Genomic DNA, 24,635 nt, shown 5'->3' on the forward strand with positions numbered 1-24,635 from the left:
GGGGGGGCAGGGGGGACTCAGGGGAGCACCGGGAAGGGAGGGGCAAGCACGGACTTGGACGAGAGCAGGAGGGGAAGGAGGGAGGGTACGTGGGGAGAGGCGAGAGGCTAGGAGCAGAGGTGTAAGACAGGACTCAGGCAGCGATGGTGTGACAAAGGCACAGGCTTGGGGGCAGGGTAGAAACGTTGGTCTCCAGCAACGTCGGGATAGGTCCTAAGACAGGACCTTCCGTTTCCGCTCCAAACCAGAGCCAAAGCTGATGCCACATGGCAAATGCAGAGCCTCAAGCCTCAAGCTCTACCACTGTCCCGAGACCAAAATTTGACCCTGGGGAAAAGGGTAGTGACGGGAAGGGTTAAATCCAGGACTTGGGAGTGAATTGGGAGCTGAAGATATTAGAGTTACAGCGGTGCAGGAAAAGGGACCCCATCCCAACCCCCCACGACCTCCCTCCCTCCAGCCCACAATGGGGGTGGGGTGCCAGCAGGCTAAACTTCAGTAGGGATGAGGGTTGCAATTAGTTCGGCCGTTGCCATGGTAATAGGAGCCCCAGGAGTGGGTACAGGGAGGAGGTGGATGGTTCAGTCTGGGGCGAGATGACACCTCTGAGGGCGGGAAAGGGGACAGGGACGTGGGGAGGAGTTGGTGAGTCACCCTCCGAAGGACAGGCAAAGGAGAAACTATGATTACCGCCAGAGTAGGGCCATGAGCTGGGGGCTGGGAGGGAAAGCAAAGAGAACCTTCCCATCGCCATTACCACCACCACCACCACCACCTTCACCATCACCACCTCAAACTGGACCAGAGGGAAGGCAAAGCCCAGGCCTCTGAGAGCCCAGTTCAGTTAAGTGAGGTTAGCTAGGTTGCTTGTGGAATACCCAGCTTCATCCCCTGGGTAAGCCCCTATGCTGCACCTGGCCCTCTCACCCACCCAACCTACCCAGCCCAGAGGGAAGGCCTTGATCAGGTCCTGAGGTCCAGACACTTCCCCATCCTTGGACACTGCTCTGAAAATACCCTGTGTTTTGTGGCCTCCAAGAGTGGAGGAAGGAAAGGGAGCATCCATTCTCCCCACAGCTTGAGGTATCTAAATTCAGGGAAGCAAAGATGGGTAGCCACTCAAGGAGGTAGAAAGGCCCTGTCCAAGCCCTCCAAGGCCCCACAGGTGAACCCCAAATAGCCTTCAGCCCCCAACCTCTGCCCTGCAGGAAGCTGCTAACATCCTTGAGGCAGCAGCACAGGCCTTTCCAGTAGGAGGCGCTGATCAGACACAGATCTTTGGCCATGCACCCCGTACCCCATCCTTATACTCCTCCTCCCAATGTCCCACTGAGTAAGGTTTAGCTGTGCCTTCCTGCCAGTTTCTTTCTGATTATGGGGTCCCACATCAAGAACAGAAGGAGGGAACATTAGAGGGGAGAGGCCAGGGGCACAAAGGCACCGATGGAGTTAGTGCAAAAGCTGGTGTGGCTTAGCCCTGCCTGGGTGGCCTGGCAGTTAGGGGCATGCAGAGGGCCCAGGACAGTGATTAGAGAGGGCGTTAGTGCAGGCCTGGTAGGCAAGCATAGAGTTAATTTGGCACAGAATCTGGGAGTGTGGTTTTGGGGGCCAGAGCCAAAGCTCCAAAAGGGGCGGGGCAACAAATTTTTAATTCTCAAAACTGAGAACAAAAGGAAAATAACTTTCAAAAAATCTAAAAGTAAAATTAAGTTTCTTAGAAAAATACTGTCAAATCCAGAAATAGATGAACCCTCTCCACTTCAGAACTTTTGGCACGCTGTTGGGCATCTTGTACATGGCTGGTACGACCCCTGGGGGATGGAGCAGTCCCTGCAGGCAGAAATCTGAAAGGGGCAGGGGCAGGAGCTGGGACCATCTGGGATGAGAGGCTGCAGATCCTGAAGACGGGAAGTGGAGGCCTGTGGGCCATCTCCCAAAGACCACATCCTAAGCACCAGAGGCATGCTTGAAGGAGGACTTCTCCCCACAGTGGGTCACAAACTTGAATCACCACCCCCTCCCCAGCAGCACCAGTCCCTCAGGCTCACTGCCCAAGAAGGGGTTTTTGCATTTCCTAGAAGAACCAAGAAGGGCCCAGAATGCCAGGCACCCAGGCACCCAGAGATAGCACAGAGATCCAGACACAGGAGACCACAAACACCAGCCCAGCCCCTGGCAGCACCCTCCAAGCTTGTACCTTCCACAGAGGACAAGGTCCCCTGTCCCTGGAGGGCCACAGAGACCACTTGGTATTCAGGGTGGATGATAAGGGATATAGAGCCCCAGGGAAGGCATTTTTCCTTCTTGTCTGGGCTGCTGGTAGTAGATGTGGGTTACCTTGTCCCTCTCCTTCTGGATGCCTGTCTCCAAGGCCACCAGCTTCTCCTGCAGCTGGTCCACTGCCCTCTGTTCCTTCTGCAGCAATGTTCGCTCTGCCTCCCTCTCTCCCTGCAGCAGTGCCCGCTCCATTTCAGCCTGGGGACAGACAACATAGTCCAGTCAAGGCAGTGAATTCAGGACCTATCCTGACGCCAGCACCCTCCTGGCCAGCTCACCTCACGGGCTGCCTCCTGAAGCTGCTGCTCCAACTCCTTCACTCCGACCTTGAGCTGCTCCACACGCCCCAGCACCTGAGCCCGCTCCTCTTCCACAGCCAGTACCTCTCCCTGAAGCTTAGCACTAGGGGCATCTTCGTGCTGAAGGGAAGGGGAATCATCAGTGGGAGAAGCCTAGAACTTTTCAGGATCAGACTAAGGGACCAGATCATCTAGTCCTCAAAGCACTTGGAAGGGATAACTAGACTGAAACAAGAGGTTAATTTCCTCCCAGCCAGGGAAACTCAGCTACAGGGAAAAGATTTACTGGAGTGCCAAGCCTGGGTGGGGTCAAGGAAAGGCAAGCCATAAAGCACATTTATAGCTTGGGAAAGTCCTCTTCACCTCCTCTTCCTTGCCTCCTCAGTTCTACACCTCCGGTCTCTTCCCAGACTTGATCCTTCCATAACTCCCTCCTCATTGGGCACCAGCCCCTGGTCTCACCCCCTCATCTACCCACCTCCTGCTGGGTGCTCTCTGTGCTACTGCACTCTTCCTTGAGATTTTCCTCATCTGAGCGCTCCATGCTCTCCCACAGGCGCTGGGTGGCTCCTCCAGGTTCCTCACTGCTCCTCCCAGAGGCCACAATGGCTCCCGCCAGGCCTCTTGAGGGCCTTCGGCCTGCCAACGCCAATGCTGCAGTGGCCTCTCCAATGCTGGGCAGTTCCCCAGACTCAGGTCCCCCGTCAGCTCGGCTGTACTCAGCACACAGGTTCAGGATGGTCTCCAGGCGCTGGCGTTCCTGGGGACGGTAGACAGAGCAGAATATCAGAGGTCAGAGTCTGAGACCTAGTGTGGCCAGAACCAGGGTGTGGTGGACACTAAGGGCTCTGGGCTCAGCATCATTAGGACAGCCTCAACCTTAAGATCTGTGGGAAACAGGGGGAAAAAAGGTGCCCCAAAGGTGAGCAAGAGAATGTGGCTGTGTGCCACCTGTCCATGTGGCCAGCCACTCCCATCTTACTGTTTGCTTTCCTTTCTCATTCCACCCTGGGATGGTGCTTCTTCATAGTCACACAAGGACACACATACAAGAACACACAAGGGTAGGCAATCTAAAGATCATGGTGGGACATAGAGCAACTTGGGTGACACAGACCTACAGGCACAAGGGCACATTGACACACTGATAGGTACACACAGACACTGTGTCATGGGAGATACATCGGCATTAACAGACAGGTACACACAAAGCCACCAGTCCTGACATGTACTCACACAGATAAACACAGTCTAAACAAGCTGGGTGGGCACCTACAGACAGACAAGGCTGGAAAGTAGACCACAGGCCCACAGGACCCGACACTCAGTCCAGACACACACAGAGAAAAGGCAGACCTGGGTCATTGGGTCCTACCTCAGCTCCAAGTCACTTTCAGGCAGTCAACTCTTTGGTCCTTACCACCAGGGTAGGCTGGCCAGGTATGAATGCTCCATAGCCTGTCACTTAATCTATATACTCTCTATACAGCCTGACTCAGAAATGGTCACCTTTCAGGAGCCTAGGAGGTGAGGGACCAATGGCTGTCATGTTCCTGGCCTTCATCCCATTCATCCATGTAACACCCTAGGAAGCCCTGAGTTTCAATCCCTGACCCTGTCAGTGATTTTTAAGGGTCCTGACCTCCTCAAGTATCTCCTACCACCTACATCTTGGCCACAACTCCCCATCCCACAACACTTACCCAGCTTCCTTCCTGCTGCTTGCCCAGGTCTATGGCAAAAAAATCCAGGAACCAAGCCTCAGCACCCAGAAGGCTGGGCCAGTGCCTCGCCCCCGCCCTAGGACCTAGATAAGCAGCCTGGCTAAGTAAGGTGGGAGGGGCAGGGCGGGCAGCCTCTGACTTAAAGTGGCAGGTGGGGCAGGTCAGAACTGGTGGTAAGGTGTGTGCCTGTGTGTGGGAATGGGGGTAGAGAGGCTGGGCTCAGCACTGACTATTGCTGGGCTCACTGCCCCTCTCAGGATGAGGCCCTAGGATAAGTGAGGCACAACAGTGATAAGATGGAACAAAGAAAGACTAAGGGTCCTGCCTCCTACCTGACTCAAGCACATTACCCCACTCCCTCCCTCACCCAAAACTATCTGGCTTCTTCCCAGAAAATCCTCCTCAAACCAATCTGAGGGTTCTAGTATACCCAAGAACCCCAGGTTTCTGTTCTCAAGGAAAGGAAGGGGGACTTCATGTTCCTGTATGTGGGTTGGCACATGTGCACAGCAGCCAGTGCCCCTGGAACTCCCTGTGCTATTTGGGGAATCCCGGCCCCCTCCCAGCTCAGACGCCATTTCCAAGACAGCTGCCCAGAACCACACCCAGACCTGCAGCACCCACACTTATACATGCAGATACATACAATCACACAGGCAGGCTAGGGGCTGCCCACTCAGTTTTCCCTTCCTCCCTAGTACCATACTCTTAGATGACCCATCTGGGCCAGGGTAAGCAGCTCCCACCCATTTGTAGAGGCAAGAGAGAAGCAAGAACGTGGGGTCAGGGGCTTTTCTAAAGAGTAAACTTCTGGTAAAGGTGCTTGCTATGCAAGCCTGGACACCTGAGTTCGATCCCCAGCACCCACATAAAATAAAGGTGGAAGGAAAGAACAACCTCACAAAAGTTGACCTCTGACCTCCAGACACAAGGTATGGCACATACCTGTACATACACACAATAATAATAATTTTTTTTTTTTTAAAGAGCAAGCACCAGGATCTAGGCAGAACCCATTTTTTTTTTCTCTCAAAAAAGGTAGGAATCTCACTGCTGGGAAGGCTGAGACAGGAAGATCCTTGGGAGTTGCTGGTCAGTCAGTCTAGCCAAATCAGTGTGCCCCAAGTTCAGTGAGACTCTATCTCAAAAAAATAAGGTGAGCTGGGTGTGGTAGTACACACCTTTAATCCCAGGACTCTGGAGGCAGAGGCAGGCAGATCTCTTCTGTAAGATCAAGGCCAGCCTGGTCTACACAGTAAGCTCTAGGCCAGCTGGGATACTAGAGACCCTGTCTAAATTAATGAATTAATTTAATTTAATTAAATAAGGTGAAGAGTGATTGAGGAAGAGTCTTGCCATTGACCTCTGGCTTACACAAAGATATAGACATGCATACACATGCACATATGCACACATACATACAAAAATAAGTAAATAAGTAAAATAAAGCCTTAGGATTTCAAAGAAAGTTCCTCTTAAAGACACCGAGACCATGATAGATACTGGTCTTGCATCCTGATGGCATATCCTGAAGAAGCTCAGGCCCGGAGCACAGCCTCCCCTGCTCTGCCAGCTGGCCTGCCCACACCCTGGCAGAGGCCCTGCCTTGGACAGTGGCAGCCTCCCTGGCATCCACTCACCAGCCTTTCCATCTCCTGTTCTCGGAGTCGCTCCTGGCGCTGCCGCCGGTGGTATTCCAAGAGTTCATCTTCATTGTCACTGATCTCTGTGATGCTATTTTTCCGCTCCCTTGAGATGGGTACCCGCAAGTCCCCACTAGAAAGCTTCCTCTGGGTTCGGGGGCTCTGGCGAGGTGAAGCCCCAGTAAGAGAGCCCAGACTGTAGGCTGGGCTCAGCCTGCCACTAAAGCTGCCCTTCCGGGGTGCCAGGGACTCCCCAAGTGTGGGTGAGGGGCTCCGAGTCCTGCGGCCCCTTGTTCCTAGAGTCAAGGAGAAGTCCTCTGGTGAAGCCCCATGGGCTGCCCAGCGACGGGGCCGGGGACTCTCTGCCACTTCCCTGGTTAGCTTGGGATCCGGGGTGGTCCGGGCTGGCAGTGGGGACAGAGCCCTTCGAGAAAGGGATGGGCTCAAGGGAGGGAGTTCTCGCATACTGTCCAGGCCCCGACGACCCAGGCAGGGGCTCTCGGGAGGCTGCAGGTTACGAGTGGCTGACCCATCTGAAAATGTTCGGCCTACCAGTTGTCTAGAGGGGCTGGTTGTTAACACCCGATCAGTGCCTGGAGGTTCACGGAAAGGGCTGGGAGGGCGGTCCTGGAGTGTACCAATCTTGTTTCGGGGAGCAGGTACTGGAGACTGGAACTTGGGGCTGCCAGGGATGCTGGAGGGTTGGCTGCGGGCAGCAGAAGCTGGATATTCACTCAGGCTGATTGCCACCATGGGCAACTGCCCACCTAGCCGGGGGCTCTCAGTGGTTCTGCGGGCCTCAGCCAAGACTGTGGCCGCTGGACTGTCAGTCAGTAGACCTCGGAGACCAGGGCTGGGAGGTCTTTCATGACTTCCTTTCCTGCCCAGCCGGGGGCTTTCAGAGGAACGGGTACCACTTGGGCGAGATTGCGGAGGCTGCAGGGCCAGATGGTAGCTGGAGGAACGGGCAGGCACCAGTGGAGGCACAGAAGGTCCTGGCTCCTGCCCGCTAGGTGAGTGGCTGGCACAGCTTCCGCTGCTGGCTGGTGAGGAAAGCGGAGAGAAGGCAGGAGAGGTATTCTCATAGCTGGAGCCCACAGACATGGCACCTGGGCTGGCTGGGGGAGACAACAGGTAGCGCCCACCATTAGCCATTGGTGACAGTGGGGATGTGGCTGCAGGCTTCTTGCCAGCGGCTCCAGGCTCCTCTAGCACCAGTGAGTCCATGATTTCCTGTAGGTCCTTCTCAATAGAGCTCACTAGGGAACTGTGGCTGGCACAGGCTGGAGGTCCCCGAGTTGCAGGCTGTGGTGTGTGGTTCCCATTCACCAGGCTTTCTGATTCAGCTGTGGAGAAATGCAAAGACTCCTCAGGCTCTGTTCTTTCACTTTGGGGAGTCACTCGGGGGTGCATAAGAGTGAGCACCAGGCCACCTCTCCCTAGGGCAATGGGATCATGAATGTTCTGGACAAGAAGCCAGGAGAGGTGGGTTCTGGCACAGGCCTGGTTATGGCCAACTCCCCCCAACACTATCGTCCTCCATGCCTTGGTTTTCCCAACTTTCTGTGTCTTTCAAGAAAAACAAGGAGTATACTCAAAGGCAATGGAGACATCTGTGGAGCTGGCCAGAAGTTCCAGAGCCTCTTAGTCTAATAGGATATCAGTGTCAGAGGCCAGGGGGAATGGGGAAGGAGTGCTGCAGGGATGGATGAGGGGTGAATGATGTATGCTGCATGGGTTTATTCAATCCAGGATAGAAGAGGGATCTGTTAATGGCTTGTTCTGGAAGCCTGACTGGCCAGCCTCAAGGTACAGCTCAGTGTTTCCAATTATCCCATTAAGCCATGCCAGCAAGAGCCTGCCTTTGCCTGGCCTTAGCCCTTGTCAACCAATCAGGAATTTGGAGTTCCTAGAACCGCTGCCCCAACAGCTGAGGAAGGAACATGAGAAAGCTGGGGTGGGGGTTCATCCAGCCCAGGGGACTGGGAGAGATAGGAGTGGGGAGAGAAGAAAGGCTTTGCAAGACTGAGTATGGATCTATGTTGTGCATCGTCAGATGGGTTGCCATGCGATTCCAGCAATCCTAGTGACCATTCTTTCTTCAGGTCCCCAGATTATATATGTAGGCCACTAATAACCAGCCATCCCATTAGGTAAACCTAACACATATGTTCACCTGCCCCAGCACCAGCACTGGTATTGACACCTGTCATCCCACAGCCATCTGAATGCCAGTGCAGAGCCTGGGGTGGTAGATACATTGTCATTTTCCTCATCTGCTCCCTACCCCCAGGCAGCTGACTGAGGGGCCTGTGTTAGTTTCTCTAGAACAATCACCAATTCTCCTCTAGGGATCAATAATTCACATACAAGCTGCAGCTGTTCCTCTGACTCATAGGCCAGCATGGCATGGCCTGAGGGTTGGGCAGTGCCCAAGGACATGATCACTAGCAGATGGGACATATCAGAGGCTACTAAGGGTTCAATATAATACTCAGGCCCCCCTCAAGTGAGGTGCCCTGGTGATGACACAAGAGGGCCAGGGTCATGAACACTGAATGACATCTTCCAGAGCAGCAGGGCTCCAGGCTGGTGGAACCCTCTACCCCTTGAGGCACATGATTGCCCAATTTGAGCCAAACAGACCTGCCTTGGATCTCTTCCAGTGGCCCTACTGCCTGGCATTCTCCACCAGCCCATGGTAGGTAGCACTGAGCCCAGGCTATAGGTATTGTCCTGCCCTAACACTCCAAGAGTGGTTGGAGTGGGCAAGGACACATATCTAAGAGGTGTCACCTACCCAATCCCCTGTCCCAGCTGGATACCTACCAGAGCCAGAGCTGTAGGGGGGCCCAGGGACCCGGCCCCCTGCTGGAATCATGCTTTTCATCCACTTGGCTTCAGCTGGGTGGTTAAAGCGCAGGAAGGTAGATTGACCCAGACACAACATGCAGCCTACAGAGAAAGTAATCACTTAGAAGGGGCAGGCAGGGCCAAAGCCACCCCAGGCCACCGCACTTGTAGGCTTACCCTCAGCTCCAAAGTGCCATTTCTACCTGTGCCCTCAGTGTCCACACAATACACATCTGTCTCTGCCTGTCCCAGAGATAGAGCCCAGGCTCTACAGCATGGGTCAGAGTGGGAAAGAACACTGGGAGGTGAATCCCAAGATTAGAGTCCTCTGAGCTCCTTCCTAGTTGTGAAATCTTCACCTTCAAGTCATTTCACCTTCAAGGCTAGCTCTCACATCATAAAAATGGGACAATCAGTATCACTGATATTACAGGATTAATAAGACCATGTATGTAAATTAGAAATGGAAAAATGTCTTCAGAAATAAGGAACTCTCAACCCCAATGTGCACCCATGATACACTGAACTGCCCCTTGAGTAAAAGGGTTAGTTTGAGAGGCAGCATCTTCCAGGGACACACAGACCCATGATGAAGCCAGGTATGGTAGTGTATGCCTTTAATCCCCACACTTGGGAACCAGAGGTGGGAGGGTCTCTGTAATTTTGAAGCCAGCCTGGTCTATATAGTGAGTTTCAGGACTACACAGTGAAACCCTGTCATTAATTATGATATATAAGGGGACACAGGAAACCACAGATTATTCCCTAGTGGTGCTCAGAATTGGCTCCAATTCCTTCCTGTAGTATGACTTTAGGAGGGCTACCACCTTCTCTCAGTGTCTAAAGAGCTATCGCCACTCTTTCTTTCTGACAAAACACCCTTAACTGTTTCCCATCCCTCCTAGAATCCAGCTAGGCCTAAGCCACTAGGCCGAGCTTCAGCCAAGCACATTCTCAGGCAATAGGCACAAGCCCAGTCCTGCCCAGGAAGTACGAGTACATGGAAGGGGCTGGTGTGTGGGTGCCAGAAAATGTAGCCAGGGGCTCGGGAGTGTGTAGAGCAGCAGGTGTGCCCACAGGCGCCTAACCCTGGCTGGCAGAATTCCTCCTCCTGGCCATGCCTGGTGCTCCAGAGCTCTTGCAGAAGATGCTGTGCTGGGAGAAGCCAGAGCCCTAGGGCTCTCTACCACTTAGCCTTCCACACCCCGAGTCCCAACCTCCTGGCTACCCAATCTGGTGCCACTTGGTGCCCCATGCTTCATGCCAACCTGACCTGAGCTAAGACTGGCAGGGAAGTCTACATTCCTGGACGTTGAGACAGTTCAGTTCAGGCAGGCCACAAGGGCAAGGGGCATCCCAGACTGTGTGGGTACTTTGGAAGGACCCCTCCTGAGCTCAGGGACCTGTTCCTGTGACCCTGGACACTGCCTTACAGTTGGGGCTAGTAGTTTAAGAAGCCCATAGCAGAAAACCATAGTGGACAAAGCCACCTGATACTTTGGCACATCCAAGGCCCTCCCAGGCAGGTGGCACCAACAGTTCTAAAGGCTGATGGGTGGTTGGGAGACAGGGGAAACCTGCCCTGCCGAGCCACCAATCAAAAGAGCTGATCCCATAGTAATCATAACTGAGATAAATAACAATCAACCACTCCATCCACCTAATTACAACCACAGCTATTACAGAAAAAAGCCAGGCTCCCCTCTTTCCTTTCAGCCATTTAACAAGCTAATTAATGGTGAGTGTGAAGGGTCTAGACAGATCCACTCAACTCTAGGGTGATGGGGGCAAGGGGCTGAGGCTGACCACATAGTCCAAGCTGGGAAGCAGGTAGGGAATTGGGGTAGATTCCATCCCATTAGTACCAGACCCACCCAAGAAGACTGTGGGTTATCTAGGGACCCTTTACCTTGGCCCCTATATCCTGGAGGTCACTGTCCTGCCCTTCCCCCACAGGGGGTGTGTGACCATGCTGCTCTGGGCTATAAATAGTGGTGCCAGGCACTGAAGCTGAAGCTGTATTAATAGAGTGGGCAGGAGGGCAGCGGGACAGAGAGCAGACCAGCTCCAGCCCAAATTAACTTTCTATTTGTACTCAGGGGCCCCAGGAATTGCTCTAGCTCTAGTACCTAGGGACCCCAGAGAACTGGCCGGCAGTTTATGTTAGGAAGCCCCCTCTTATGTGCCACAACCCCAGGACCCGCCCTCTCTAGAAGCCCAGGAACCCCTGACCATTTAGCCAGGGTCATGGTTCCTGCCTCCTTCTCCCTGGGGGGTCCGGGGGTCCACAAGGGTCCAGCTGTGTGCTGGTGGATGGAGGAGTTACATGCCTGGGGAGGAAACACTGGGCAAAGGAGAGGGTGGATCCTGTTTGTGAGAGATGCAGAAGGGAAACACCCCACGCAGACTCACACTCCAGACATTCAGAAACCATACAGGCTCATATGAGCAGACATGCCGGCACACTCAGAGTGATAGTCACTACCCTGCTGGTCACACAAATAGAGGGAATGGCCAAAGAGGAGCTGGGTGAGAAGAGGATGGGAGAAAGAACCTTAGCTCTTCCCACCAGATACCCCTCTTGGCCATAACACAGGCTCCCCTGAACCTAAGCAGGACCCCTAAAACACCTCTGGAGGCGGGTCCCAGGAGCCGACTACCCAGCAGTGGGGAAGATCAGGTCTTCACAACCACTCCAAAACTCAGACCCCCCTCTCGAAAACGCTCTGGGTACACACACCATCAGCCTCACAGTCTCAAGCTCCCAAAGAGGGGCAAGGACTCCATCCCCCTCCTAGCACCCACTCTCCCCAAGACGCCCCTCCCTGCCCGATCTTCTCAGCCGGGCTGCCTGGGGCAGTGGCTGGCCGGGCTCAGGACTCACCGCAGAACCGGGACCTCCGGACCTCTCATCCCCGCTAGCCCCAGCCCTGCAGGTCGCCGGCCGGCCCTGGGCCTTTGAGGGGGCGGGCCGACCTCCCGCTCCGCGGGCTCCTGGCTCTAAGGAGCAGCCAGGCAGCGAGCAGCCGCCAATGCCCGGGGAGGGGCGGGCCGGCCACCAGCAGCGGGGGAAGGGAGCCAGGGAGGGAGGGACAAAGGCGAGGAGGAGGGGAAAAGGAAGTGATGGAGGAGAGCAATGTGGAGCTGGATGGAGAGGGCGGGGCGGGCAGGAGGATGCCGCCAGGCGACTGGCCAGGAATCCCTGCTAGGGGCAGGAGGGAGAGTGGGCAGACAGGAGCGGTCCCCCCCCACACACACACCCGGAGGTGGTGCCGGAAGTTAAGGTGAGAGGTAAACAGCGACCTGAGAGTGGAAAGCCAAAAGCAGGAATGACACCAAGCTCTGGTCTAGCCCAGGGACCCTCTGGGGTAGGAGGTGAGTGTCTGGGGCTGTCACCTTAGGGCAGTCACACCAAAAGGCCTGGTGGCCTGGGACTCCTTATCCACTAATAAGGAGCATGGTCTCAATGAGGCAGTGGGCATTCTATGACTCCGTATATGAGGGAGAGAAGTATGGGGGGGGCATGGGATCCAGTTAGGGTCACTAGGTTCAGCTCTGGCCCTCAGACCAACACTGTGACAAGGTCACCCTGGGCTGGGAACTCAGGCCAAGGTGGTGCTCTGTGCAGTACAAGCAACACTGAGCCCAGCTCCTGTCACCACCCTAAATGCCTTTTCTTCTAGCCCTCACCCACCAGAGCTAACCCACTGTCCCATCGGAGCCAGCCCACTTCCTGGGTCCTCGAGCCAACTCTCTTCTCTTAGCCACAACCTCTAGTTATGGTAGCTCCAGCAAAGATCAAACCCACCCCATTAGGTTCCTTTCTATTTGGAGCCCCCAGAATCAGGCAGGCATTATAAGTCAGACTGGTACATACTATCTGTCTGAGGCCCAGAGAGTTGCTCTTATCCCAGGGATGTGGCTCTGAACACCAGAACCTCACAGGACACACCACATTTTCTCTTTCTTGCACACATTATGTGCTCAGAAGACCACACAGCTCCACAGTGTCATCTCCAATGCACACCAACATTGCCCAGTCATACTGATACTACCTCAGCCAGGCACACCTGAGTCACACAAACACCCTCATTATACACACTCTGTCACAGTTATTGTCACATGTACATGTCCCCAGCATATCTAGCCTTTCATTCACGCCCCTGAAGAAACTCTGAAATAAAAAATCAGTTTCTGGGGCTGGAGAGATGGCTCAGGGGTTAAGAGCACTGACTGCTCTTGCAGAGGACCCAAGTTCGATTCCCAGCACCCATATGGCAGCTACGAACCATCATTAACTCCAGTTCCAGGGGAATCTAAAGGCCTCTTCTGACCTCCATGGCATTGCACAACACGGGTGCACTCACATACATGCAGGCAATACACTCATACACATAAAAAATAATAATAAATTAAAAATTTTTAAAGATCAGTTTCCTTAAGAGAAATAATGAATTTTTCCATCCTTTTTGAATAAGTCACTGCCTCACACATTCACTACCATACTACACACACAAACACACATATACACATATCACACACACACACATACACACACACACACACACACACACACGAAAGGAAACTTATTCCCCTTCTGAAGGAAAAAAAGGAAGACCCATATAGGGTCAAATGTAAAATGAAGGGAGGCTTTAGAAAACAAAACCTCCCCAGGAAGAGTGATTCATCAGTCTGGAAACTGTGATGGCCAGCTGGACAGACCCAGGCAGACAGGGAGGATGCAGCCAGGGAGAAACAGCAGGAAGCTGGGAGCTCCAACCTTCACTGTTGCTCTCCTTCCCTTGAGCTTTATTAGTCAAGATCATTATCAGTCTTCTAACAGAGAAAGCTCAGAGGCTTCCCTCCTGGTTCGCAGAAGGAATAACATAACCTTCGCAGAAGGAGTAACAACGGGCTGGCTGGGAGAGGGAGAGGCCCATGTCCTGGATCCCAGAATAGCAGTGGGAACCCCAGAAATCCTGGCTCCATAGGAACTCCTATCCACCAACCGGAGCTTAAGAAGTAAAGGACACTTAGATAGTGGCAGTACAAGATGGAAGTGTCTACTGTCTAGACAGCCTGGGTCCTGAGCTATGTGGCTTTCTGGGGCCCCTCTTCTTTAGTCCCCTCCCATATCTTTTATGTGGTTTGGTGCTGCGGTCCCAGGGTGGGGCAGCCTAGACCCTAGATTAAGCTACCACCCCATTTCCTTGGTCCTACTCCCAGCTCCACCCTTTGCTCTGTGGAGAAGAGGGCTGCATGGGATGTGCCAAGATGCCTGGGTACAGGGTAGCTCCCTCATATGTTCATTTCTCTAGGTTAAAGGTTGGTATTTGCTTTCTGGCTTCCTCCTCCTCCCTTGGCCCAAGCATATTTCTGCAAGAAGAGCCTGTCACTGCCATCTCTGCTTGTCATGAAGTGTGTCATTCCAAGTTGCCTATGGCTGGGCACAGTGCCCAGAATGATGCTTCTTCTAAGGCTTGCCCCAGTCAGAGAAGGCTTCTTGTTATTCCCAAGATATCCCTTTACTTCTCAAAGAGGGTCCCAATATAAGGTTAAACTAGACAATAAGACAGGAAAATGGCCTTTCAGTGTGTGTGTGTGTGTGTGTGCTGGGAATTGAACCCAGAGTCTTGTGCATGCTAGACAAGTGGCCTACCACTGAGCTACACTCCCAGTCCTAAGTGGTCCTCTTGTACACATGACATACTAGTGATTTCTCATATATACAGGATAATACACACATAGACATTTTGGTACCACTAGTCCTAGGTTCACCCGCCACCCATTTGAACAGACTGATCTATAAACACAAGGAAACACAAACAAACACCAAGATACACAAGCCCAGAGACACAAACATCCAGAGACAGATAAACATACTCCAGTTACATAGACACACAGATATCACATGCACCTCCGCACCACCCAGTCTCCAAGGAAACGCACTCCCAAGAATGTCCGGAGTGGGGCCAGGCAGGGCTGGGCTTGGTGCCTTGCTCCAGAGATGAGACAAGGAAACCCTCAGCTCCTGGAGCCCAGGGGAGGGGGAGGGCTGGAAAGAAGAACACCCATTCCTTTGTGCCTCTGCCTACCCTGCCAAGCTTTGGAGACAGGCTAGCCCAGACAAGAAGGCTGTGGGGGGTGGGGGTAGTAAAAGGAGTTTAGGGTCAGAAGGGAGTGGGAGAGTACATACTTGGCAAGATGGGCTTCTTGCTGGGGAAAGAGGAGGTCACTAGGGTCACAGGAAATGCTCAAGAATTCCATCATGGCCTCAGGAGCAAAACACTAAATCCTCAAGAGCTAAATGATGCCCTGGGAGGATGGAATGCTGAGCACTGATGTCTCCACCCCGCTCCCAATTCATAGGGCAAGAACACTTTTACCCAAGGAAGTAATGGGATTGGGGGATATGAGGCATGAGGTAGGGGCTGGGAGATCTTTGAACTTCATCCCATCTCGCCTTCCTGCCCTGTGTCTAATCTGCATACACCTGAATCCTGGAACAGATGCTCTCTCTGACCCTGAACAGGACTGTGAGGAACAAGATGGCATTACAACCAAAGCCTGCTTATGGGGGTTCTTTTCATCCAGTAAGATACTCTGAATCTGAGAAGGAGGCAAGTCTGTCCTTGGCTGCTGGAGGACCTGCCTCCCTGAACAGGTTATCTATGCTCTGTGCCAACCAGTGGGCAGAAGGAAGGAGTGGGGCCTAGTCAGTTCCTATGTCAGATGGAAAGGAAGTAGCACTTAAGGGGCCTGGGAGTTGTGAACAGAAGGAGCTTGGGAGACAATAGAGTGAGTGGAATTTCCCCTGCAAAGGGGCTTCCATCCAGTGAGAGTGCCCAGAAAACAATGCCGTCATCAGCCCTTTTGCTCAGTCAGGCTCAGCCCCAAGCCCCATCCTTATATGACCTTCACCTCTGACACCCCCACACACATCCCCCGACACATCTGCTTTTCTCACTGCCCCCCTAAGTCAGAAGACTCACTCTACGAATTGATGATGCCTAGAGCCTGTTTCCAGGGTGAATATATGTGGCCTATTCAAAATACCTGGCCAACCCTTACCTGCCAGGTAACCATAGCGATTAGGAGCCTTTATACACAAGGGCCTCCCTTATCCAAAAGAACAGTCTGGAGCTTTAGGAAACAAAGGGCTGTCACATCTATGACTCTAAAGCTACTGTCAACAGTCTTGCGCAGGAGCAGGTATGTCCTCAGATTTTGCCATCAGAGTTTGCCTTTGTTCTGTCCACAGGGGATTTCCTCCTCTACAGCATCTCCAAACAACTCCTTCTTGGCATCATAGATCATAATTGATCCTTTTCTTGCTGCTGTTTCACTTGCTGTAACTCCTAACACCCACATTGCACCTAGGCCCTCTGACAGCAGGAATCAAAACCTCTTCTCGCCCTGTGGTATATGAAGACAAAGTGAGGAATTTTTTTTTTTTTTGGTGTTTTTGAGGCAGGGTCTCCCTGTAGCCCCAGCTGTCCTGGAACTCACTATGTAGACCAGGCTGGCCTTGAATTCAGAGATCCACCTGCCTCTGCCTTCTGAGTGCTCGGATTAAAGGCATGTCTGGCCGCAGAATGAGGATTTTTTTTTTTTTTTTTTAAAGAAAAAGGACACTGAAGATGAGTCTGGATGCTGGGAGGTTTTTTGAGATCTTTTGACATACAAACTCAACCTGGGTATGGCCGATCAGCCAGTTACCGTGGCAACCATCACAGCTGACTTCCCTTGCATTCAACATGCACAAGCTATGAAATAGAGACTCACCCCCCCCCTTGTCGGTGTGGAGGTATCAAACCTTACCCTGAGTGAGCCGGGTAGGCTGCCGGACAGGGAGCCCATCAATAGTGCAGGCATTGCCGCAAGGGTAGAGGGTAAGAGTACCCCTCTGATTCTCAATGTAGCAGTGCTCTGGAGCCAGGCCTGGACCCTGGAGTGAGATATCCCTGGCTGCAGAACCAATAACTGTCCTCCCTGGAGAAAGGAGGTAAACTGAGTCAGAAGGGTCATCCAGGCTGAGAAGGCAGAGAGAGGGCAAGGGGGCTACAGTGGAAATTGACTCTATTTCCTACTTATCAGAGACTCTGCTCACTACTGGCCATACCTAGTGGGCCCCTGAGCCTGATAGGGAGTGTAAGTAAAAGAGGCTCTCAAGCAGAGAAAACTCTGTGTCCAAATGAGAAGGCGCAGAGGGAGGCCCCAAACCTCGGACACATTGGTAGTAGAGAAGGGAGACTGCACTCAGCTCCCCAACCGCCCCTTCTATGCTTTCTCCCAGTTTTCCTTCTTGCTACTCTCTTCTAGAAAATAACCTCTTCTTCCTTCTGGTACCCTACCCGCTCCTTCCCTCCATCCTTCCCTCTCTTCTGCCCATCTCTCTCTCCAGTGCAGCCTGTCCCTCCATCCCTCCCTGATAGAGCCCCAGGGACTGGCATTTGGAGAATGTGGGGAATGTAGTATCACCCAGGCAACAGGTGCAGCCAGGAGAGGAGAAGGGTGGGCAGAAGCTATGCCAGTGCCTCCTTGGGCGATATGCCCTAGTTCCATCTCTTCATTCTCCACAGTTCAGTGTCCCATGTCAGGCATCATCCTGGAACCCAGGGCCTTCACTTCTTGACCTTACAGGTTGCTAAGAGCAATCAGTATGGCCTTCTCTTTCTCCCTTGGCTCTCCTTGTTTCTAAACTGATCTTTAATCCCAGTCATGGAGCCAGTTTATCTGCTAAAGAAGGCAGAGAGTCCAGGGTGGGGGTTGGGGGAGGAGAGACAAGGCAAGCATTGCTTGCACAAGGTAGAAGGGCCCCCAGGCACAAGCCTCCAGGGCAGGAATGCATGTACTGATGGGGGTGGGGGTGGGGGGCAGGTGCATGCCCTGCCAGCTCTTGGCTTACCTTCCTCCAGAGGCAGGAGAGTGATTGCTGTGCTAAGTCTCCCGCTGCCCAGGCTCACCAGATGTGGTTTGTCCGTCTGCACTTTCAATCCTTTACCTGTCTCAATCAGGTCCAGGGGGCCTTTCTGCAAGTAGTGTAGGTAGGGAGTGAGTACCATGACTCCAGTTCAGTACATGACCACCCCAGTCCTGGTCACACCAGCCTTCCCTCCAGCCCTTGTGGCTCTGAAGTTGCTGAAAAGCTGAACACAAAAATCTTATGCAGAGCATTATTCTACTAAATTGTAATTAGATCTGAATCTAGGCCACTAACTCGCCCCACTGGATTTATCTAAACTCTTGGCTCAACCGGCCTTTTTGTCTATTAAAATAGAATCAAAGAGAGGGTGGGGGTGGGACATTATACCCAGCAGGAGGGGGCACAGCAGAGCAAAGCTAGTCTAGCTCCTGGTGATCCTGTCATGGCTACCTACCCACATGCCTGTATCTTGCCCCTACTAAACTCAACTACAAGGGAAGGTGGAGGTATGGACCAGGAGAGTGATCTTGCCAGAGACAATCTGTAAACTGACTTTTGACTTTCACAGAGGAGTTTCATGCTGAACCGATTAACCTGATTCAGATCAAGACTGAGCTGGTAATAGACCTGGGATCAGAGAAGGGCAACAGGCAACAGACTGCTGTTTTCATCCTCAGGCCTGAACAACTGATGGATAAAAGGGCTGAATCCATCCTCCCTAAGAGCCTTCTTATGCCAAGGCCCCAGCCCCACTTACCTGCACCACAGCCTGGGTCTTATGTCCAGGGCTTATCTGGTTCCTATTGACAGTATCCATGATCCTAGGGCTCCAGAGCTCCTGGAGACACAGCAAAAAGCAGGTGAGGTAGGAAGGCCAGGGCTAAAGAGGGAGAGAAGTGGGTTCTGTGGCAGGATTCTCAGGGCAAGACTAACACCAGGCACTGTCATTCCCAGCATGCTGATGGCTAAAGGAAAAGTAGAGACAGCTAAAGAGCTTGGGAGAGGTAGGAGTAGAGGTGACACTCCATCCCCCGTTTCTAGCCACAGCATAGACAACACAGCAGCCCAGTCCTGGCCCTGCAAACCACAAACACAAACAGCCCTACATGTCTGTTTTCTTGCTCTATGCTTCCCAGATCCCAGGTCTTAGCAGCAAAAGACCCCTCCCCAGATCCAGTCATCTAGAGTCTTAAACAGAGCAGGTAGTATTTACCAAGGGGAGAAGCCTCCTCCCACCCCAGGACACTGGTAGCCAGAGAGCCCCCCAGTGGGCACCAGGGCTGATCTACTGCAACTCCTTCCCCTCTTCTCCTTTTTTGTCTCTTTTCCCTGGGGTCTCAATATTATGTTTTCTTAAAGGTGACGCAGAGGTAAAACCCATCTATTCCTATCATCTCTGTCTCAACTCCTACACCTTTTCTTTCTCAGAAAGCAACCTCAGCCACCATAGCAATAAAATCTCAATAGTGATTTCTACTGGGAGTATAGGACTCTGGAGCTCTTTACTAGCTTGGTGTCTGTTGCAGGAAGTTTAGGCTCTTAGAACCAGGAGTAGATTTCAGAGTCATGACTTGAATCTTCTGCCTACCTATTATACCTCAATAAAGCTGTTAAGTTGAAAGACATTTGTTTGAAGATGCAAGTAGTATACTAAATGACACTCCATGAAATACAAAGCAGTGTAAAAATGACAACCGTCATGAGAGGTGTAACCTCGAACTCAGATCTAGGCCACAGACCACCACCCTTCCCTCTTTCCCAGACATCTGTTTTTTGGCACTGAGAGATGTGAGGAAAGAGCTTGAAGACTGGTGTATGTCCACTCTTCAGGTTTCCCTCCACTTTCTCTTCCAGTCATTTTCCCGATGACTTTCAGAGGAAGTAGAGGCAGGAGCCAGCATTCCAAGGAGTGTCTGCCCCTGGCAGTGGGTTCCAAGGACCTCAACCATGGAGTTACTAAATTTACCCTTCCCACTTCCACCCTTCCGGGCCTGGACTTCATCATCTCAGTCACTATTTCCACTCAACTTGACAGAAAAGAAGCAGGAACAGTTCCTGGGGCCCACCCCAAGACTGCCTGGAAAAAGGGAATCCTAAAGTCACTGACCTGTACCAAGCCCCACACTTCCCTGGCACCTCCCCAGGAGCCCCCGCCATAGGGAAGAGTTTCTAGAGACAAATTACTACACAGTTTGTGTACACTCAGGGAAATCCTTCAGCATTTTCTGAGGAAGGAGAGGCAAGTCAGTGAGTTAGAACTGGGGAATTATGTAAAAAGAGTGGGAAAGAAAAACAAAACAAAAATAGCAATGAAGGAAAGGCATTATCCTTTAGTGGAAAAAGTTTTAGACTGGAGAGAAAGACTCCTAAATTTCATTCTGATTTTATAATTTATTAGTTGTAAGATTTTAGACAAGTTGTTTGTCATAGTTTTTTTTTAAGGCAAGATCTCATATATCCAAGACTGGTTATATAGTGGAGGATATCCTTGAATTTCTGACTTTCCTGACTCCTCAGGTATATGATACCATGCCCAGTTTTATATGGTACTAGGGATGGTACCCAGGGCTTTCTGCATGCTAGGCAAGCACTGTGCCAACTGAGCTACATCCCCAGGCTCCTGATTGTTGTTGTTGTTATTATTATTATTATTATTATCATTGTTGTTGTTTGTTTTGAGACAGGTTCTCACTCCATAGTTAAGGCTGGCCTGGAATTTACTATGTAGCCCAGAACTCCTGTTTTTCCCTCCCAAGTGCTGGGATTATATGAGCCAGGCAAACCACCATGCCTGGATTAGACACATCATTTAACTTCTCTCTTTGTCAAGCCAATCTTCTATAAAACCAGAATAATAATTAAAGAAAGATTAGCTATGACAGTGCTTGCCTGGGACAGTGCTTGCCTAGGGCTAGGAATAGATGAGCAATAGACTGAAAATAGGCACAAGATTTTGGAGGGGCTGTGAGCAACAAAATTTTTTTTTTCTTTTTGGTGTGTGTGTATGTGTGTGTGTGTGTCTGGTGTATGCACATGTGTTTGTACAGAAGCACACGTATGTGTCCAGATGCACCTGTGTGGAAGCCAGAGGCAGACATCTGGTGTCCTGCTCTATAATACTTTGTCTTACTCCCTTGAGCCAGAGTTTCTCACTAAACATAAACTAGGCTAGTGGCCAGCAAGCCCCAGCAATCTTCCTGTCCTTGCCCCCAACCCCAGCACTGGAGTTACAGCTGGCTTTTTACATGGGTGCTGGGGACTTGAACTCAGATCCTTATGCTTGAGCAGCAACCATTCTTACCCACTAAGCCATTTCCTCAGCCTGCGATAGGAATGTTCTCAAATTAAGTTGTAATGATGGTTTATTTGTAATGTACTAAAATGTAATGTACACAATTCTGTAAATACACTAAAAAATGGCACACTTAAATGTGGTTGATTTTATGCTACATAGATTTTTTCCTTGATAAAGCTTTGAATTAAAAAAAAAAAATCATCTGAGGCCAGGCCTGGTGGAGCATGCCTTTAATCTCTTGTGAGTTTGAAGCCAGCCTGTTCTCCATCGTTCCAGGCATCCAGGGCTACGCAGTGAGACCATGTTTCAAAAAAAATTGTTTTTTATCTGAGGATCCAGAGAGCATGCTAAATCACACTCCATGAACTGCAAAGCAATATTAAAATGGCAGCTATTATAAGCTATGTAACCTTGAGCAAGGTCTGGGTCTCAGTTTCTTCATCAGCCACACTGGAGTATTTGTCACTATCATCCCGTGAAGCCTTTGGGTGCATTCGTTTATTTGCTCTGAATACTTCAAGTGGAGATAAAGATTGTAAAGGAGTAAGGTTGATGGGGAATAAGAGTGATTGGAGAGGAGAGAGGGAATAAGGAGGTAAAGGACAGGGAGAGATAAGGAGAAGAGGTGTGGGAAGCCGATAAGAAACGATAGATATAGCGATTGGAAGGTGCAAGGCTGTGGCCTCAGCTCAGAAACCTAATCCACAGAGGGGAAAAAAAAAAAAAAAAAACACACCAGCCTAACCTGCCCAGAGCCCGAGCGGTACTTTGACAGAGGGACATCACTGCGGCCCTGGGAGCCCTCCGATCCCAGTTCTCTCTGACCCCAATCTCAGGTCCAGAGGTGCAGTCTCCGGTGCCCCCGACTGGCTGGCCCACTTCTATCCTACCTGCCTGCCACCCATTTCCAGGGCTGTAATTACCCACTCCGCGCCGCCCTTTTGGGAAACCCAGCCCCGCCCAGATGCCAAAAACAGGCCCTGAGGCTCCGGGTAAGAAGCGGGCCTGGCTCTCCGCAGCCCTCCAACACCCAGACGCAGACGCCCAAGCGCCTCCTCGAGAGCAAGGTGGCAGAGGCCTGGGTGTGCTTAGGAAAGGTGCCTAGACACAACCAGGCTGGCACTTCCTCAGGCAACCCTGGCCCGGCCACTTCGGCCCCCTCGCCCACCAGGATGCTCCCAGCATCCAGACAACACTGTCTCCGTCAAGTGGGGCTCCCAGAGTATCCCCTTGCAGGGTCTCGGCACCCGAATAAAGATGAAGGGAGGCCTGGAAGCTCTGGCGGCAACAGGCAACGAAGGAGGTCCCAAGGCAGCCCTAGGGCACAAGGCCGGGTCCCCCGCGGTGCCCCTGCAGGTCGCTCCAGCCCTTACCTGGGTTCCAGGGGCCCAGCCGAGGCCCGGCGATGAGCGGCGCATAACTGTGGCCGGGGGACTTTAGGGCCGAGCTGGGATCCTTCGCCTTCCCAGCTCGCATCCGCCCTTGAGGAAGGGCCACCGTCAGAGGAAGGAATCGGGACGGGAAGGAAACTGAGGCTGGGAACCCAGCGGGCAGGTTGCCCAAGCGAGGCGGGGCAGGGAGTCTAAGGGCCGGGCGTCGGGAGAACTTGAAGATGAGAAAAATAGGCAGAAGGAAAAGGGGGTCTTCAGAAACCTGGAAAGTGAAATCGGGGGACTGGAGATGAGGAAGCCTGAAGGCTGGGGAGGAGAGCCGGGCGGGGTGGTCACTCCAGTACTCCGGATGTGGAGACAGGAATATCAGGAGTCCAAGGCCAGCCTGGCCTACATAAGACCCTGTCTCAAAAATAACAAAGCTTGGGAGGACACAGCTGAGCGCGGAGGGGACTGCGGGGGAGACCTGCTCCCCGCAAAGTACGGGGAGACTAAAGGTGGCGTCCCCAAGTATTAGGGGTGACAGAAAACACGAGGTTCTGAGCACCTTGGAGAGGAAAACCGTGGGTGGCCACGGTGAAAAGAGGAAAGAGAGAGCCAGGGGACAGAGGACAAAGCCAGGAGGAGAGAATTCCAGTCTAGCTTGGGGGTGTGTTTTTATTGGGGGGGGGTTGCACTGGAAAGGTGCATTTCTAAGAAACCCGCAGGATTCCTGGGATTTGCACACACCAGAGGCCGCTGACTCCGCCCCCCGCCCCCGGCCTGCTCACCACCACCACCACCCGCGCCCGGCCACAGCGTGGGACAAGGCTGCAGTGTTGGGTCGCCTGCAGCGGCCGCCCCGCCCGCAGGGACTTCGGGACAAGCTGCCTTTCTTCAGTCGGGCAGGGAGAAGAAGCCGCTTGTTTGCACTGCGGGGGAAAGGGGCGGCCTCACAGCTGCGGAAAGGGGGCTGGCGTGTGCAGGAGATGCGAGTGTGCAGGGGATGCGCGTGTCCAGGGGAAGCGCGTGTGAGCGGAGCTGCCCGGGAGGGGTACGGTTTCCTGCGCGTGGAGCGCGTGGCGTGGTTTATGTGTAGTGGGTCGAGGCGCATATGACACTAGGCTTTATGTGTGTGACGTATGGCGGGGATACGAGGAGGTGAGGCGTGGGATGCGGTGCGTGGGTGCAATGTGGATGCTCGAGACGATGGAGGCAGTTGTTTGTGCGACGGCTGTGGGGTGAGCCCGCGGTGCGATGAGTCAGCCCCGGAGCCTCCAGGACCGCTGAGCTAACGGGCCCAGAATGCCGCCCCACCCCGGCTCCCCGGGTCCCCGGCCGGGCCGAGGGGTCGCCAGCAAAGTCCTCGCTGAGCCCGCCTCCGCGGAAGCGTCCTCGGCGCCCGGGCAACTTCGCACCCGCCCCACCCAGCCTCCCAGCACTTCCCCATCCCTGGGGAGCCTGGTGACTTGGCTCAGCCTGGGCTGGGGGAACTCCGCTGGGCATTTGGATCCAGACCACGAAGGCGGAGCGAGCGCCTCCGACTCAGTCATCCCAGATGCCCCTTGAGGCTTCCCGGATTCCTGAAGACCAGGAAGTCCTGGAGGAGAGTGCCCAGGAGGACACCCCAAAGATCTCTCCCTGACTCCCCCCACCCCCGCACTCCACATCTCATCAAGGCTGCTGGAGCGGGAACAAGAGCGGAGACATCCAGGGGATACCCCCTTCTGTGATGCTGCTGTTGGTGGAGAAGGGCCATGAGGGATGCTGAAGACGAGGACGCGCGCGCACACCCCACCCAAAACACCCTGCGAGTGTAGGTCTGGCTGTCGGGGTGCCACAGGAGAACTCGGGGTCACTCCTCGGGGAGGGCCCCCTCTGGCGGTGGTGCTGGCAGCGACTCCAGAACGCAAAAGCAAAGTAGCTCTCAGGAAAGCGGCCCACAAAGCCCCTTTGGCAAGCACGCACTCACCTGGGGTGGCCCCTCCTCCCCCATAGTTTCTTCCCAACTCTCCCTCCCAGAGCCGATCAAGTCCGGCCCTGGAAACTTTCAATCCTGCAGCCCCAGCCACGCAGCGAACCGAGCCCCAAGGCGCAGTGGGAAGGGGCACCCTTACCTTGAGTGGACTGGCGGAGACACTGGTCCCTTAGCCCGGCTGGGCCGCGGCGGCCTCAGGCTCGCGAGGACACTGGTGCTTTTACCCGGGAGCCTGCTGAGTAGGAAGAGAGCGAGCCTGTCCCGCCCCCC

General features: G+C 53.1%; 1 protein-coding gene across 7 annotated transcripts in view; it reads right to left on the reverse strand.

Moving 5' to 3' along the window:
* Positions 1–24,631, reverse strand: part of Phldb1 (pleckstrin homology like domain family B member 1) — a 35,106-nt gene extending 10,475 nt beyond the window's left edge. The window contains exons 1-9 of one of the 7 annotated variants that reach the window (XM_029554927.1): positions 24,505–24,547; positions 18,480–18,560; positions 17,705–17,945; positions 16,618–16,788; positions 8,773–8,898; positions 5,941–7,289; positions 3,055–3,336; positions 2,556–2,696; positions 2,338–2,475 (exon numbers count right to left, since the gene is read on the reverse strand). In XM_029554927.1, the coding sequence (XP_029410787.1) occupies positions 2,338–2,475; positions 2,556–2,696; positions 3,055–3,336; positions 5,941–7,289; positions 8,773–8,898; positions 16,618–16,788; positions 17,705–17,861 (2,364 nt within the window). In that variant the 5' untranslated portion in view covers positions 17,862–17,945; positions 18,480–18,560; positions 24,505–24,547. Of the gene's footprint in view, positions 1–2,337; positions 2,476–2,555; positions 2,697–3,054; positions 3,337–5,940; positions 7,290–8,772; positions 8,899–11,680; positions 11,835–16,617; positions 16,789–17,277; positions 17,536–17,704; positions 17,946–18,479; positions 18,603–22,390; positions 22,602–24,504 lie in introns of those variants that run through there. The other 6 variants (XM_017802678.2, XM_029554926.1, XM_029554925.1 and 3 more) reach the window with 6 other exon arrangements.
* Between the last annotated feature and the right edge of the window lie 4 nt (positions 24,632–24,635).

The sequence above is a fragment of the Nannospalax galili genome, unplaced genomic scaffold (assembly GCF_000622305.1).
Source record: "Nannospalax galili isolate Female #2095 unplaced genomic scaffold, S.galili_v1.0 scaffold265, whole genome shotgun sequence".
Lineage (NCBI taxonomy): Eukaryota > Metazoa > Chordata > Mammalia > Rodentia > Spalacidae > Nannospalax > Nannospalax galili.